This window comes from Rhopalosiphum padi, chromosome 4, assembly GCF_020882245.1.
Source record: "Rhopalosiphum padi isolate XX-2018 chromosome 4, ASM2088224v1, whole genome shotgun sequence".
Taxonomy (NCBI): Eukaryota; Metazoa; Arthropoda; class Insecta; order Hemiptera; family Aphididae; genus Rhopalosiphum; species Rhopalosiphum padi.
Window position 1 is genome coordinate 29,560,892 of NC_083600.1, and position 19,969 is coordinate 29,580,860.

The window sequence follows — 19,969 nt, forward strand, 5'->3', positions numbered from 1 at the left end:
CAGTTTAACTCCCTCCAATCGATTTTAAACATTTTAATAAAATATATTATTTTAGATTTTTCGATATAAAAATATTATAGAATATGAATAAAGCTCAGAAAATAGTGATCAATAATAAGATAGTATATCTAATATAAAAACATTAACTTAATTAAACTTTCTTGAAAAAAAATGTTAGCTAAAAAATAAAATTTAAAATATATCTATCAGTTTATTTTTTCTCCGTTAACTTATAATAATAATTGTTATTTAGTTTTTTTTTTTTTTTTAGTATAGACAACATATAATGACATTGCTTTATCGATTGGATTTTATCGTCGGGGGATTTTAATTTTTAACTAGTTTCAGAATTATTAATGTTATGCTTAGTATCTATCAGTATTTCCAAATTATTTTATTAGAACAAAGATAAATTTTTATCTACCTTTTAACCACAACGTTTAGACAATTAAAAAAAGTTGGCTATTATAAATTTATCTGAAAATAAATATTAAAATGTAATATAAATTGTATCCTTATAATTCCACAGTTTAAATGATGAAAATAATCTAACATAATATTTTAATCATAACCATTATATTATAAATACAATATTATAATCTTCAATAAAACCTTTCACATATACCTTTAGTCATTATTATTAAATTTTAATTCACTCGGTCTTACAACACTTATATACATCCATATAAATTTATATTTTCATTGAATGGGAATAAAATATAATGTAAATACAATAATACAATACAGCAATAATTATGTGATTTTCTAAATCGTCTATACTAAAATATATTACAATAAAACTTATAATTATTAACAACAATATGAAACTTGTTAGGTTACGGATTTCGAGATTTATTTGAAGATCGGTAGAAAATTGAAACATTCAAATTATAAGATGATATAAAATTGTTTTTTATTCTAGTGATGTTAAATTCAAAATTTTAAATTTTAATTATTTTTTAAACAAAAGAAATGTGACGATTAAAAAAATCGAATAATTTGTAGAAAAACAGTGGTTAGATAACGGGATAATAATATAGGAGTAAAACCAACAAATCTTTAAATTGTATTTTTTTGGCGTTGAGAAAATGGAGGATTGAGATGAGATGGCTAGAGCCTAAAGACCGGAAAAGATAGAACGAGCAATTATTTACGATTCGCCACAAATCAGCAGAGGCACCGCCATCGGTGCTTAATGAATGATTTCGGGCGGCCGTAGATTATACATCGGTGTTAATGGGTTTTCAATAGAATTGCGTCGTTAACGAGCACTCCGACATTGCCAGCTTCGAAACGAATTCCGACTGATTAAATCCCCCGGCGGATAGGGGAAAAAATAATAATAATAAAAATAATAAAAACAATCGTAGAATAAAAATGTTTCATACATGTACACGGGGTTGAACGGACTATAGCAGAATAATATTATTGTCGGCGCTCGTAACTGTCAAATTTCGGTTATTTATCGACAAGCAAGCGAAAAAATAATAATAATACAATTAATTGATTACAAAATGAAACAAAACAGTATTTTTTTTATTTAAAAACCCACACACAAACCTAATATTATTACCGATTCACGATATTATGCATATATTGCACATTATACATTTATACTCGATTATAATAATATAATATATAAATTAAATAATTTTTTATTTCGTTTTAGAGTCACAATAATACAATTAATACATTAAAAATGCTTTCAGTCATCGTAATATTTTATATTATTATATTAATCGCATTATATAATAGGTCTTATGTATTAAACCATTTCTTAGCCACAATTTGCATATCAAATATTCCCAATATTTTCGTGCCTTGGTTTTTATGACTTAATAATATCGCATAAATTATATTAAAATTTATTAGGTATCAAAATATAATTTAATAAAATACAAAATTAAAATTTTTATTAAAAATAATTCAAGAAGTTAATTTTTATTTTATGTAAAGCTCCGGTCGGGAGTGCTCCCCGCATAAGATATTAAGTAATTTTAACCACTCCTCCTCACTCGTCACAATCCAGACATGTCCACTGTTAGATGTGATTTTTTTTTCTTTTCGTCGTACACAACAATAATATACTATGGTAAATATTTCATTTTGTTTTCTTATTGTCAAAAAAAACGGTACGCCGACACAATAGATTATAATAATGTATTATTATATACAAACGAAGACAATATTGAGCGTCACGACTCACGGGTTACGCATGTTCTCTTGTATACATTATATTATTATTCGCGGTTCGGGTCCAGACCACGAGTTTTGAGTTGTATACTTATCGTAATTTTTGATCGTTTGTCGGGGAAAAAAAAAATCGTTTACATTCATATAGAATCAGAAGTTAGAAAACTTTCGTAGAGCATATACAAAAGACACTCGGTCGGCGAGTGTATTACGATGATTTCTTCGCGCATAATACGTACATTGTGCACTGGCGGTCCTCTTCGACGCGTTTCGTTCATGTATAGGATTCGCGTCTGTTGTGCAAGCCAAATTGAATGTAAACTTTCCCGGAACGTCCGGACATTGTTCGGAAAACTATCAAACACCCGTGTTATTTTCTCGCCGCCCCGCAGTGTTTTCACAGGAGTGTCGTATGTATACGACCGAGCTTATAACATGTTCGTGGGCACATTGGTTCTCCCGAAGTATTGATTAGCAAGACCAGCGATTTAACGTGGACCAGAATAAGAACTGCAAAAAAAAATAAATAAATAAATAATACTCACTGCAAAACAACAACAACCTCCTACGGACCATAATAGTATAATAACATTATACAATATCGAACTATACATTCGATGTTGGTCGGATTAAATTGCCCGAAAGAGTCACCGTCGTCGCGCGTGGGCTAACGAATTATTGGTAGGTAATAATAGTTGCCCACTACTCGCCCAACAGCCATTGTAATATTATTCGGGAATTTTTTCCCGTTTTCCATTGCGATATCGTAACCAAGCGTCCAAGTACCATTTTTTTAATTTTATTTTAATACGATTCACGTAATATTGTTATAAACAATATCGGAATTTCATGAAATGTAATGCATAACGACGGCTTACAACCTACAAGGGGTATATTGTATGCAAATAAAATATATTTTATTATATTATTACCACCTGTTACAATATAGTTTTTGTAAGGAAGAAGAGCGGTTTCGGACGGAGGTAAGCAAAATAAAAAAAATGCATCCCGTGGTGTAATGTTGTGGACTGTTGCAACTTCTCTACCTATAATTTTATATTTTCTATTTCTTTCTCTCTCTCTCTTTTTTTATTTTACACATATTGTTATTTGTCATTGTATCATTTTTTCTTAATCGTCATTGTTGTTGTTATTTGTTTCACTACTTTTACAGCACTCTCTACTATATTTATACCTATTCAATGATAATTAAAATTAAAACGTTTTATTTCTTCAGATTTACGTCTTCTTTACACTTGTTTTTTGTGATTTTTTCTATACTATTCTATTTTATTTTATTGCTACATTTCTACCTCTTATTAATTTTACTTGACGACAATTTGTTTGTATATTTCCTTCTTCTTCTTCTTTTTGTATCATGCGTAGAGGCTATACGTATATGCTATATATGTATTTTTTTATATTTTTGCGTCTCTTTCTATATTTCTATTATGATCATTAACATATAAAAACCTCGCTTTGTAGCACTGGCTCTTAAAAAAAATACCTAAACATATATATATATATATATATATATATATATGTATAGATGAACAGGAGTTTAATACTTTGTTTTGACGTGCGTGTGGATAGGGATTTTTACCGTAATTTTTTCCACTATATACTCCCCGCCGACATCAATTTAAACGTCAGGCGCTCGAAAACCTGACTGGTTATTAACTTGTTTTTTTGATGATAAATGAGTTTTATTTTTATTTTTTGATGGTGATTAATTTCAAAAAAACTGAACGTACACGACATTGCAGACAGCATAGGAGAAATTAACTTTAAGTTAGTCTCCTAATTAGTACAAATTCAATGCAATCTACTTGGATATTAATTTCAGTGCAAATAATAATATTTATTTATAATCCGATTAAAAAACGACGTTATTTTTTTCTTACTCTACATATTTTCAAAACAAAAATTGAATTATGATGTTTTAGTGTTCCTAAAAAAAAGTTATGTTTTTATTCGGGAAACAATATTTTTTTTTTTTTTCAAAATAAAAATATTAAAAGGCATATATTTTATTCAGTAATTTGATTCCTGATAAAAGTTTTATAAATAATTATACTATTTTTAGGTATTTACGACTTACGTCGTTTTGTAATATTTTTTTAAAGCTGCATTCTTTCTTTTATTAATAGTAAATAATTATAACGCATTGTCATAATCATAAACACATAATTTAAAATTAATATATAAATAACATTGTTTACATTATTTTTATTAGTTAGTGGGATCATTATAATATTTATCGTGTACAGTTTCATTGGATATTAATTTCAAATTTTTCGCAACATAGGTTTCTTTATAAATGTCAAAATATGCAAGATATTTTTTTTTAACAGTAAACACTCATATTTTTATCAACATATTGACTTTTTTATATTTCCCTTATTTTATCACTCTCATTTGTACCAAAATTAATTTTGAATCTTATAATTCGTAGCAGAATATTTGACTAAATCTGTTAACACATTCGGAATATTTCAATACTTTTAAATACATAAACACAACACAACAAAATAAATAAAACAATTTTAAAATTGACTATAAATAACATATATACTCAATGTTTTTTAGTGTTGTAATGGGACAGTACAATATCTTCTTTTATACGAATCCTTTGCAAATAATACTGCTTTAACAGTTGTGAGATTTTTTTTAACAATTTATATTCTATTACTATAACAGTATATGACCACAAATATTTGTGCAAACATCGAATATTGAATGTATAGTGTTTAATTTATTAATGGACATTTAAGGAAAAATGGAAAACATATTGTGGTGCACCACTATATACGTATGATTTTTAAATACCCAAGTTAAAATAACTTAATAGTCATTATGCAGATAAAATAATAAGGGAAATATAAAATGTTAGAAATGATATATCTTAGATTTTCCAAACAAAACAAAATCAGTACTTTTAAAAATTACGAGTAATTTCTGATAAAATAACCACTGTGCTACGTAATCCCACTAATTATTAGCTTTAGATGAACATTGTTGAATAACACAATATTGTCTTCTTCCGCTATTTCTATTTTTCATATTCTCTTGTCATTATAAAAACAACCATATTTCTTATTCATTTATTATTTATTTTTCAAATCATCATTTCTGGCACCCAGTTGCCTTTGCTGTATTATTATCATTATTATTTCCTTTCAAGTAATATATCTATGGAAATATCATCAATCTTATGGTTTTACATGACATAGAAAATATAACTTTACAGGAGGTTGCAATCGTTGATGACAAAATGTCCACATTATATGTGGGAGGACGGGAATGGGTTCTAGTGGTAAACGTATGATAAGCCTGGTTAGCCCTAAATAATATCACAGATTTTCGATAGACTTTGGAGCACCTAACAATATATTATTCAATAAATAAACAGTATCAAGCTAAATTAAACATGCAATTCAATTTCAACACTCGTACGGACATAATATTGTATGAAATATTTTTTTTCTATTCCTATAGACATAAAACAACTCCTGTAACCTTCAACTTTTACGTATTTTGCAGCGTATTTATGTTTTTTTTTTATTTTTTATATTTATTTATAATTAGTTTGCGTTTATATATTTTTAAGTTTTTGAATGTTTTAAAATATATTAATATTGGTAATTTGATATATTAAATTTGAATACATTATGTATCGGAGCATGACATAAAAAAATATTTTTATTGTAAATATTTATATCAACATTAATAACTGAGAATGTGTTCACTATTTAAGCTGCACCGTTCTTACTCATAGCCCAGTTAAATGACGAACTGGAAACCATTTTATTAGATTAAAAATGAATTGATAAATTGTTAATACCAACTGTCCATCAGTATTCGATTATAATTAGTATAAAAATAAAATCGATATTAAAAAAGTAATGCGATTAACTCTATTTATAACCGGACATGACCAAAGAATTAGAAATGACATCAGAAAACCGTATCACAAACCTTAACGGCTGACGTCACGTCCCTAGTCAAATAACTAATTCATTGGTATTTTAATACGAAAACGCAATATATATAGTAACTTATTTTCGCCGACTATTGTACCTATTATTTCTATATTTCTTGAGTTTGTTATTTCTATTATTTGGTTTTACCATCGCCCATCACTGCCGTCTTCATTCGTTATAAATCGCATCAATAAAATATTTCTGCAATTAAACGGGATAGAACGAAAAACGTTACATTCCTGGTTGAGCTGTGGGATTTTCATTTGACGGTTTCAAGTAGAATAAAAATAATAGTACTATATTTAGTATAAATAATAAATACCTTTGCAGCCATTGTTGATTACACTGTTACGCCAAAATATTAATTCCGGAACAATGTTAACCAATTATAAATTCCAATCGGATGTTTGGGATTTTTGTGCCAGCGCTACCAGACGCAGTGGTGGTTAATATATTATTGTACACATATATTTTACATTGTACAGACCTCGCGCAATTTCTGTAGGAATTTTTTTGACGTTTACGCGTATATAATTATAGTATATAAGTACGTACATTGTAAAAAAAAAAATTCATAATTTGAAAAACGTTTTCATATTTTCCTCCGATTCAGTTTTGTCAATTGTTGGTGCGTAGTTACCGCAGTCTCACACCAAAAAAAAAAAAAAAACGATCGTCAACAGTTTGAGCACATTTTACCTGAAATTGTATAGAGGTTTGCGTTTAAACTATTATTATTATTATGTTAATTTCAATCTAACCACAATTTAATTTAATTTATTATTAATTATAATGTTATACAGAGTGGGGCGAAACAGACAGTGCAGTTTTGAAAGGCTATTAAAAAAAACTACACAACTTTCAGAAATTATATTTATTTAATTTTATTTAGTACATCATGCCGTTTTATGTATCGAGTTTTTAAAATTATATCAGAAAGATGATGGCCGCTAGCAGATTAGGTGATGCATGCGATTTTTCAAGTTTTCGGCCGCATTTTGACACATTTCGACTGGTATTGTGGTATAGCACCAATTTCCTCCTTAATTCGCTCTTTGAGGTCTTCCAAATTATGAGGCCGATGTTTAAAAACCTTTTCTTTCAGGTAGCCCCCACATGCAAAAGCACAAATGCTCAAATCCGGTGAGCGCGCGGGCCACCCCTTATCGCCCCTCCTCAGAGACAACCATTTCCAAAAAACGTACGGACGACACAGGTTGTTCACTAGACCAAACCATGGTAATGACTGATAATGGCCATAGTCTCCCCAACAAAATGAGACCATCATAATCGCACTATACCCACCACACGGGAAGTACCAACCTTTCAAAACTGCACCGTTTGATTTTCCCCACTCTGTATTATTTTTACCGGACAAAGTATATAAATATATAAGTCTTGTAGGTATTACAGGTATTACAATATTAATATTAATTAATTAACTAGCATTTTTTTTTTTAATTATATGTTTCAGATGTTTGCGTAACTTTGTGATCTATATTATCATTAAATAAATAATTCAATTTTTCATTAGTATAAAAAATAATAATATATTAATTACTTTTTTTTATCTCGCTTAAAATATTATTTTATTATTTTTTTTTGTGCGCAAACCATCTTATAAATTTCAGATAAAATTATTGAAATCTGTGCAAACGCGACCTTTTAAAAACGTGTTCCCTGACAGCCTGTGACGTTTAAGAAAAAAAAATTCGTGAAAACGGTTGACGCGATGATAAAAAAAAAAAAAAAAGAAATGAAGAAGAAACATATACATATAACACAGTTTATCGTCGATCGTTATGTCGCGGACAAAACGCGTGTGGCAGTCCACTAATCTTTTGAGTGCTCGGATTTAGTCCTGCAGAAAGGCGGCGGACATAGTTTGCGGCCGGCATCCAATGTCTTTTTTTCGGTTTGCGTGACTCGGTGAAAATGCGACTCGAGAACAGCTGCTGTCGGAAAAGTGGTCGAGACGTTGCGATCCGGCTCGCGTCGGATTACGTTTCAAACGGGCGGAAAATAAAAATGATAATAATAATCGAGGATTCTATGGAATATTATGTACGCGATAAACAGGGCCCGGATATACTTACGACGACAGAGTTGCGCGAACATTTTGATGCAAATACCGCTGCGCCGAACAATTCGCGTCTTGGTAACGTTGGTGGATTAATATTTCGAAAAGTTGCGCGACAACCCTCGACGTTTTACAAAAGTTTCAACGTTCCCATCATTGTACGGTGCACGTACTTATCTATATAAGTGTGAGTGTGCGTGCGTGCGTGTGTGTGTGTGTGTGTGTGTGTGTGTGTGTGTGTGTGTGTGTGTGTGTGTGTGTGTGTGTGTATGTGTGTGTTTGTGTGTGTGTGTGCGTGCGTGTGTGTGTGCGTGCGTGTGTGTGTGTGTGTGTGTGTGTGTGTGTACATACCATGCGTTCAAATAATGGTTAAGATTATTAAACCGTCAACAAACTTCAAATACAAACGATTATAATGCATAGGCAGTTTATTATAATACACTAGCAACCGACTACGTATATCAATGCCTCAAAACAAAATGCGATAATAATAATAATATGTTATTTGAAACATTCTTACGTATCATAACACGATATTCTATTCGACATGAAAAACGTAAATTATATCTACGCGATTCAATAATTTAATTTAATTTTCTAAATTAAAATTTAATACCATAAAAATATATTTCTTAAGGAGACATGTGGTTTTTGTATACACTATAGATAAATAAAATACATATTATTATAACATTATGTATTCAATTTTTAAACCTACGCAGTAATAATAATAAGTAGGTACTTATAATAGAATATAAAACGTAAAAATATTAAATTTTTTAATACATTTATACGATCCTCAATTTTATTATAAAATCGAATTATCTACTGTTAATTGCTTAAAATGATTAAAGTATGATACTTATACGTAATACTTTGTATACTTTGGCTCGTTTTAATATTTTTATTGAAGTATTTAATAAGATATCTGTTTGTTACTACTATTATTAAACAATTTTTATAATACAATTTTTTTGATTAAATATTTTACTCATCCAATCCTTTTTATAGTCTTTATCAAATATAATAATATTACTTATTAACGTTTAATACTTAATAAACTTTAAATATGCTTATACCGGCCCCTGTAGAAACCAATCATAATATCATTATATAATCAACATTGTACACTTGAAGTATACCAAACAATTAGATACATAAAAAAGATAGTAGTAAGAGTTTCAGTAATTTACTAAGTAGTAATAAAATAAACTTACATATTATATAACGGTGATAAATTATTAAACATAATATATATTTACAAACAATAACGTTTCGAAAATATGGCGCCAAAAAACGTTTAAAACGTCTTCACGACCATTTAATCTGCCAATTAATATAGCAGCTGACGTTTTATTACGACATAAAGATTTAAAAAAAAAAAACATTGCTCATAAAATGTACACGTTCAAATGAGCTTTGAATTGAATTTTTATCATTACATTCTAATATGCGCTGTCGATTAATATCGCCTGTATAGAAATAAATCAAACGGCTAATAATATTTGTCATCATACATCACTCCTCGTCGTGTTCGTTTATATATTAACTTGGCCCGACGTTAATACAATCATTCAACTGCAACGCATTGTTGATATCGTTGCTGCAGACCCCGGGGAACTTCACATTACAACACTATATAATTACACGTCACGCGATTACGAAAACGACGAAACAGTATTGATGACGATAGTTGATAAATGTTTACCCTCTCCGCCCTGCGACGAATTACAAATTGAAATGAGAATTTTTGTTAGAGCTTGATCGATGCTGTTGTACACAGTATTGTATTACTATAATACACCGAGTTCATCGATGTGCCACCTCTCCGCACCGACTCGTGAATCCACCGCCAACGCCACCATGCCACCGAAATAATTGCCAAATGTATTACCCAAAGTACTGTAGCATATTTTCCAATTTTTTCCCGTAAAGTCAAATACAGTTTATTTGTTATTCATTCGCGGGGTCGGATATCCTAAAAATAACATAAATAAACAACAAAGAGACATTTTTACGGTATCGGAAATACCACCTACTATGGAATGGCAGTACATTTTATGAATAATCGAAAAATTCTGCGTACCCCGTGAATCAGTTTATAATCAATAAGGCCAACAATAATGCGCCCTTAGAACTTGTAAAATTTGTATACAGTTATGCTCTAAAAATTACAAAAAAATTTTCCAAAAAAAAAAACACACACACACAATAACTAATTGTAATGTTTTATTTTTAATTAAATGATTTATTTCTCATATATTGCACCGTCAATGATTAATAAAAATGTGTGGTATTCTCTCCGTCTGAAAACCAAACAAAAATGTTTAATGTTTTTAATAAATAACGATTTGAACATTACAACACATTGATTAAAAGACAAACATTTTAATTTTTACCTGATTTTATTGCGTGTAACAATTAATGATTTACATACGTTTTTAGACAACATTGAGCGTCTATTGTCCGTTAACAGATTTTTGTAGCGTGAAAAGGAGCGTTGTACATCAACATATTTGCATATTTATAATGCAAAAAAGCGTTGCTTATCAAATCTTCTGGCAAACCTTTTAATGTGGGTCACCGGATAGTACTTTTAAAATGTTCGTATTAATATGAAAACCATTTTTTTTTTATAAAACATCTTCACGTTTTTGTTTATATCAGCGCTATTGTTTGTACCACTAGCTTCACGAATTTTACTTTGTGCAGTTTCTATTAATTTAATTGAGCCTGCTAGTAAAACATTCTGATCTTCTAAAGATGTTATTGTATTGGGTAAAAATCCTTAGTTTGAATGAAAAGTTAAATTTGCTTCAACTTGATCATTACTCATTACAAATTGATTTTTTAACTTTGTCCTTTGAAAATACATTTTTGGGGTTCATTTTCTATATTACATTTCGAGTAGCTTATGTATATTCGCAATAATACATTGAAGCACATATCCATGTATCCCATCTTGTTATTATAGTTGTTGGGGTAAATAGAATACCTGGAGCCTCAGTTTTAAACAAATCAATACGACTTGGAGTTTTTAAAAAAATAATTTTGTATTTGCGACAAACTCTTCAATTTTTGGAAATTATTAATTTATTAAGATTAGTAATCTAACCTTACCTATTTTTTATTAATAAGTTTAATTGCCCATAATAACTTATATAAATTAAACGAATTAATCAATAAGTACTACAAATCTTAAAACATTGAAATTAGTGTAGTTTAAAAATCACTTTCAAATATTTTTATTCATACGACATACACGTATAATAATTATAATAAATTGTACTAAAAGTCCCATAATAATATGGATCGCTATTATATTATCATGAAAAAATTACCACATAACTGAAGTTTTTCGAAAGCAACTCGTGATTAGATAACCAATATTTGAAATTCATAAATATCGAAACTCAAATGCCATCGGCTGATCTATATAATATATACATAGACGAATTATCATTCGTTTAAAATGTTTATCCGTAAATTTTTCCCAATTGTACGAAAGTATAAGTACCAATTTCCTTAATAGCAGCTAGTGAATAAAATATAATAAAACACATTGCAGTGCAATAATATTTATTGTTTTTAACCATTGTCGTGGTTCTTACTTTGCATGTAAAATACATAAATAAAATCGTACTCTATTCTTTAACTGCTTCTTGTAGGCACATCCAACATGTAGTCACCTGAAAGTTGTTTAGGTAGTATATTAAAATAATATAACATTTTTTAAAATACACTAATTTGATATTACTTATAAAAAAATATGGAATTATCTCTAAAATACGTATTCAGTTCTTAAAATTTGGTAGTACATATTTTCATCATTATATAAACCTAGACTTAACCATTACAATAATGCGGTATCACAATAGTCGGATGGGTATACAACTATAAAATAAAATGCAGATATCACAACCTCTTTTTAAACTTATTTCTTTGTTCCCTCTGATTGGATTATAAAATGACGCGTTGTCATGTATGCAGAAAGTATATCCTATTACAGGATAATTCACAAAGCACGTTCATCTGCTTTTTCCTTAAACAATGTACTTATTTAAATTCTTTATAAATATACTTCAAGACCCATTTTCAAATACTTACACTTTTTATGTCATTTACGGAGTTTTTTGTAGTAACAGACATTTTTTTTTAACAAAAACCATACTTTTTACTTAAAAGTATTAAGAAGATGATTTTTTTTTTTTAACATTGATGCTTTGATCAAATTAAACGAATCATACTCAAAATTTCCAAAAATTATAAATTCAACAAGTTCATCATAAAAGCTAAAATGGGGGTGAAAGTACTCGATGAATTATTCTGTATATTATACATAACAATTACGGGTACCGTGTAGATTATATGAGCCTGCAACAAGAAATTTCACACTGTTAAACGGACAACAAACACTCACTCTCACACCACACTCGATCACACTGTACTCACTAACTGGCACTAATACTGGCATTGTAGTATATACAATAGACTATTTCGAAAAACAAATTTATCAACACGACGGATAGGTCGGGATAAATGGATTTATCCAGCATTATAGGAGGTACTCTCTAACCGTAATCGATGAGTTGTTTATTCCGATATGCTCACATGGAATACTACCATAATAATACGTCTCTGTGGTTATCCCAAAGACCTAGGTCTTAAGGTGAAAACCAAAAGTCTTTCTTTTCTATAATATTCTTTTTTTTCATTTTAAATATCATCCAAATATATTTATTAATAATTCACGATGAAACTATTCCAAGGCCATTTTAGTATGTCAGAAATTTACTTTTATAAACAATTTTGAATAATCTGCAACAACTTTTGCTCGTATTTTTAACATTGTATGGTCACGAATAGTAGTGATAAATTACGGCTGTACGCATAAAAACTTTGTAGCTAATAATAAAACAAATAAAATAGATTGTAATGAGTCCAAAAACTAGGTAAATTTTTAATAAAAATATTTAATTACTAAACGCCTTAAAGATTTACAGTCTAATTTATTGTTCCGTACTTTATTCGTTGCAATAAAGTATATTATACAAATATAAATCAGAGGGTTTTTTTTATTTATTAAATATTTAGCAGTGAAAAGAATGAAATTGTATTGTACGAAGTTCTTTTTTATTTGTGTTAAAAAAATACAATAATTAAAAACAAAGAAAATCCCGTGAAAAAAAAAGCAAAAACCGTCGAAAACCTTTGAAACAATTTTAAATTAGTGATTAGTAAATTCTTGAACGTCTTAACGTAGTATCTTATACTAAAATAACATCTAACAAGACTTAAATAATAATATTATAATAAGATATCGACATCATACAATAGTATAATGCGTAGTGAAGATACAAAATAATCTATCAGTAGTTTAACGCAACTTGAAATATTTTCATGTATTCATATATTACTATATGACAGCATGTATTCTATGTTTACCAGCAAGAAAAATCCAATGTTTACACGAAACTGATATAAATTATTGACACTGTAGTATGTTTACTTTCTTATTTTCCCTGTAGTCTCATCGATTAGCGTCGATTAAGCTCATCGGAAATATCGGAAATACGTGGCAACCAATACAATATTAATATTATTAAGTCTTTAATCGCGCGGAGAATAAACATACTCTACAAATGTACGATTTATGCACAACACATAGTACCTACTACGGTAAATAGTTAATTTGACCATTAATTTGGGATGTCGAAACACCGAAACAATAGGGATAATTATTTTATACTTTATACGTTCGTGTTCGGGCAATAATCGATGAGCATTACTGTTTTATACCAGAGGTTGCTAAACTTTTTTTTAACTCACAGCACCCTGAGGTATTTTCTCGAAATCCAGAGACACACTTCAGTAGTTCGTATAATTTTATACGTTAAAAACTGTTTTCATTGACTAGGTATAAAAAACATATTTAATTATACTTGTAAAAAAAACAATAAAAAAAATAATAATTGATTAATACAATAATACATAACACGCTATATTAAAAATGCTAAAAACTTTGTATGATTGCTATATATTTTAAACGATTTCACGATTCCCAATCCAAGTTCACAGGGGTGTTCACGACGCCGTAGTTGATGCGGTATAAACGATCATCGGAGAATACATGCACTCACCGTATTTTTTTTGTTTCTCAGAACGTATATATTATTATTATACCTACACATTCCTGGAGTACTTTAAAACTCCGTTTACGCTAAAAAATACACACACACACACACTCACACATATTACTGGGTCTTTCACGCAAAACGACGCACGTCGACTTTTATTTTAATTTTTTAAACATTTATTATTGCATTACACAATCTGTTTTCAGTTTACAATAAAAGTAAGTGAAGTACGACGGGGAGACTTGTTGAAGAGCCTATCTCGTTGATGGAACTTTGGGTCGATGACTTTTAATAATATTATAATAATATGCGCCTTTTGAAACCTACTTCTCTGTACTCGGGACAACCCGCAGCTCGCAATTATAAAATCCCACCACCATCACCGCCGCCATCACATCCGTACATTAAATTAATGAGTTTGTATTATACACGGTATACGTCATATACGCTGTGTACGCGAAAGCCTAACCACTGGCACTTTGGAAGTGTTCGTCGATCGCACTGAATATTTTAGGACCGCCAAAGTATATAATGCCGTACACGCCGTTCGCGTTTATGCCGAAATAAAAAAACGTTTGGAGCACAGTCAAACATTTCGTTTTTATAAAACATCTCTTTTTTTTAAAACGATACGTAGTTTTACTGGTGTCGGCGTATTATAGGTTGGTATAATATCGGTCGATTTGTGTGCGCGCTGTGGTTAATGTCCACTTCCGGTAAGTCCTTTTACATCGGGAGCGCGTTCGACGATTTCGGCGAAATAGTTAGTTAGCTTTAGGTGCAGTATACGACAATAACTCGATAACTGTGATGCGATTACTTTAAATTGAAAAAAAAAAAACAAAATTGTACAGGTGATCTATGGAAATATTTGGGTTTAATAAATCGCGTTACCAGTCGGTATTAATATTATACGCTACTTATATACTCTTACGAGATAACACGCGCGCGCGTCATACGCCTGAAATATTATTATTGTAACGCCTATCCGACGCACCGGTCGCGGTATACATAGGTAGTGGGTAGGTATATTGTAAATAGGTATACATAATATTATTATATTATAATATGTGTACACGATAACATCATTATAACTGTTACGTAGCTGTTATTTTTTTCCCGATCGCGACTAATCGTCGTTAATTGTTTCCGTGTGTCACGTCTACAGGATTCAGCGACCCGTACTGCATGCTTGGTATCCAGCCGGGCATGGTGTCCCCGCAACCCGGATCGGGCCTGCCGCCGTCGCCGGCCAACAGCCCGTCGCCGTACCAGCCACCGCTATCGCCGCGGCCTGCGCACGCCACCGCCCGCACGCTGTCCGAGGGCGGAATCGAATTGCCAGACGGCCGGCACGACCATCACGACAAGCTCCGCAAACACCACAGGTAAGAAACGTGTGCGTTTGTGTGCGTTTGTCTGTGCGTATAATAACACAAGGGCGGCAAAACTTTTTCGGGTCATGTACCTGTGTACCGGAATTTTGTAGTCTGTTTTCGAAAAAAAAAAACACGTGCCAGCGATATTAGGTTGTTCGCGCCGGTGTTGTACGATTGAGAACGTTTTACCTTTTCGGTAATACGATTGAGAACGATTGCCGGCAGATCAAAGACACAATATTTTGTACCTTATAGTCAAACGATTGATAACGATTTTTCGGGCGACGTTGCCCTTATGAGCATTTAAAGTATACATATTATAGTGTAGTATCAAAACCGAGGATGAGGTAACCGCGGATACCTCTGACCTGCGGACGATCGGTTGCCGTTGGAACACTAGAATTACTATAGAGTTACCTACTCCGAGTTCCGAGTGTTCTGTTGATCGCGCGTTGCACTTTTCGCCGGCGTAGTGTATAGGCAATTTCGGTACACCACCGTACAACATACATAACATAACATATTAATATAATATTAAACAATATTATACAGACAATATAATTTTAAAATTGATTTTTTCACAATAAAGGTGTATCTATCTAAATATATAATTATAGATCCGCCTCGTTTATAGCGTGTAATGTCTACGGATTCAAAACGGTTCGCCGTATTATTTGGTAACGATCAAATTAGCTTTATACTATTTAAATTTAAATATAAATATTTTATACTATTAAGATTTAGTATACTTATTGTACTCGAGGTGTATAATACAATTATTTGTGATATAAATTTACAGCTTCTTTATTTTCATTTCAAAATCGGTTATTTATTACTAGTCACTACGTCATGTAATTAGTATAATTACTAATTACCTACATTTGTCAAAAACATAATGACTAAAACGTCATGGTTTCAGTAACGTACCGACTGTAATGTGTGCAGTATGTAGTTCAAAACAAATTGATTTCATTTGTTTTCATTCGACTAAAATGTGAAATTTATGAATTTTTTTTATCTCCAATATTTTATTAATGATAAAATATTAATATAATATTATTTATAAAAATATTTTATTTTATATTAATTAATTCATATGATTTTATTGTTGTTAATATTTTTATTATTATATATATATTACGGTTATAAATGCATTATGGTAATGTATATAGGCACACAGAGAGAATTGTAGTGGTTTTAAAAGCACCCGTTCCATCACATCGGTTGACTAAATTTTAATTGGATTTCTTGTCATAATCGCATTATTATATTATTTTTGTTTCTTTTGTTTATCAATTATTTTTAAGCGTACACCCAACATCGCCCCTAGATTGAAATTGTATTATGGGCTATGTATTTTATACGTAGGTTATTATAGACGACGATGAACCAACGATTCGAGATACACATACAGTAACGTCGAAACCGCGATCTTACGGTGTGTATAATGATTTACAGTTGTAATTATTTTGTAGAAATTATACCTAATACCGTGCCAATTTCAAAATGCGTAGTTCATTTTTCATAATAATTATCATGGTATGAATTTTTTTTGGATATTTGATCCGGATGGTGGGATAGAAGTTATTACCCTCCGTCTGTATCTGTGCATTGTCGTGGTAACAATGGCCAAGTACCGTAGTATTAGTTATTACTTTTATGTGGTTTTAATTTTTTTTTTTTTTAGCAATTTCACATACCGTTCGTATTTTCACTGGCGTATCGGTCTAGTCATTTTTTGTACGATGATTAACCTAAACATATGATAGCTATCAGATATATTCGAATCCTTTCAGGCTACTATGGGTTTACGAGCTTTCCATTTATCACTGTGTAACGTCTAACCTATATCAATTTCAGCTTGAATACAATCGATAATAAAGTAACCTTACCGCGTTTTTCTAAACAATCTTCTATTTACCGTTACACGCGAACATCATATATCCAAGGTTCTGTAATGAGCTTTCCTTTTTTTTTTTTCATTTTATCGTCTTGATCCCGACGTGGTTGGCTCAGCGGTGATTTTGGATATCCCCAACCTCCCATACCATGGTTTGCGTGTAATAATGTAAGATAATATATTTTTCATTAAACTATAAATTCACTGGGGTTTATTTTTTTCTTGTATTTAATTTGTTCACAGCATCTATACGCAATACGCAATAATTATACCAATTGTCTACTGTTGATTAGGATTTATTCTTATATGAAATTCAACTCCATTCGAAAATAGTATAATATGTTTTTTAACATAATATATAAATTCGTGAAAAATATAGATACAACACTATAAAATTGATCAAATGTAATTTTTCGAATATATAGTTTGAATAATCATTTGATTTAATTTATAATATTGTTTAATACACAAAACATAACTTTACGAACTACAATAAACTATTATTATCTGTATAATATATTATTTTACTTATTAAAACATAATATTACAGTCTTCACCAATACTATTCATTTACCTATGTAGTATGCATATCATTGAGATAAATTGTTATATCATTATATTATATTGATATATTATTGGGATTAGCAAAGACACGACTTAAATGTCCAGCGTTGACATACGCACTTATTTCTTATTGCAGTAATAAAATAATTACCAAATATAACAAAACCAGTGTGAAAATGATATGTGACATTGTACACCTTCACAGACTGTACGTTTTAATAATCACCGGGTGTTTTTATCAGTATAAGTAAAATACCTGTGTATCGCAGTGATATTCACGCAAATTAATGTTTTACAGTTGAACCTTGACCATAAAAATATATAGTATTGAGTTTTATATATTATGTTGAATTCTGATCGCGTCAACTAATAATTATTGTTCTTTGGAAATCATGCAATAATGTAAATAATGTATCGATTAAAAATGAACGAAACAGTTGTTTAAACCGAATAACGGTCGCTTGTATAACCACTTTGTTAAACTGTTATTGAAACACAACAAATAATCAATGAAATCTATGGACATTATACAACACAACCGTAAAGTATCGTTATAAGGCATGTAATATTGTATAGGGGATTTAAAATAACCCGGCGAGTTATAATCATAAATCTACTATAACCGTTTCCGAACATTGCGCCGTACAGAAAAATGCACGTACACGAGTAAAGAGAAGCCTATAAATGTTCTCCATTAAATGATAGCCAATTTTTCGTCGTAACCGAATCCGTTTCGAAAACGATTTCCACATATGTATTGACGTTAATGTCGCTACTATAATATGGGCCCCTTAAAAAAAGGTTCGCCGATATGGACTAGGTAGCTACATTATGCCATTCAAATTGCAGGACTTGAACGAGTACCCATAATTTCTACTGATGTTCGAAAATATTCCGTTGCCCGCGGGAAACCAATACCAACCAGTTCATAATAAAGTAAACATAATTAATTTCAGAGAGTCGATATTTACAATTTCTAGATTCACTTTATAACACATATAATTAATATATGATATACGTATAAACAGAACATCCGACATTTACCAAAATTTAGTTTCGTTTGATCTGCTGTAAATCCGTCGTGTTTTCACAAATTTATCAAACAAACTAGATATCACAAAAATTTGAAAAATATTCAAATGGTATTATTAATAGGTAGTTTACTACTACAACATATTTGTACGTATAAATACGAGATCATTAAAATTGTTTGTCAGGAAGTCTATTGGAATTGCATAGAGGTATAAAATACTTTAATATGATTCGCTTACCAGCTTCGTAGGTAACTAAAAATTTCAATTTATATGTTTATATAAGAATAATAACTATATCATATTATTATATAAGTTTTGTGAAAACATGTTGTTTAAAACTCAAAGCCTGTAAGTATGAAACACGTGTATTAACAATACAACACGTGTATAATAATAATATACGTTAGTTATGAACGTAACCCACTTCGATTCTCCCAAAACGACGTCGCATATTTATACACATTATACAATCGTCTATTGGTTTTACGATGATTGCCGAGAATCGTTCGCGTCGCACTACACAGTCCAAATACCACTAAACCGTACAAACAACCTTCCGTCAAAAAACAGAATCAAACTCCAGCAATTTTCGTTAACGGAGAAAATCCGAGTAAATAATAATAGCAGGCAGTGTGTAGCCTAAACGTTTGAAAACGAAAATAAATAATACACTTCCCGCCACCAACACCCCCTACTAAA

The 19,969-nt window shown here is 30.4% G+C and overlaps 1 protein-coding gene across 4 annotated transcripts in view; it reads left to right on the forward strand.

The window, feature by feature from the left end:
- LOC132928594 (BAI1-associated protein 3) overlaps positions 1-19,969 on the forward strand; it is a 152,809-nt gene that overhangs the window by 111,982 nt on the left and 20,858 nt on the right. For all 4 annotated transcript variants that reach the window (XM_060993381.1, XM_060993382.1, XM_060993384.1 and 1 more), the window contains one exon: positions 15,562-15,781. In XM_060993381.1, the coding sequence (XP_060849364.1) occupies positions 15,562-15,781 (220 nt within the window). The remainder of the gene's footprint in view (positions 1-15,561; positions 15,782-19,969) is intronic.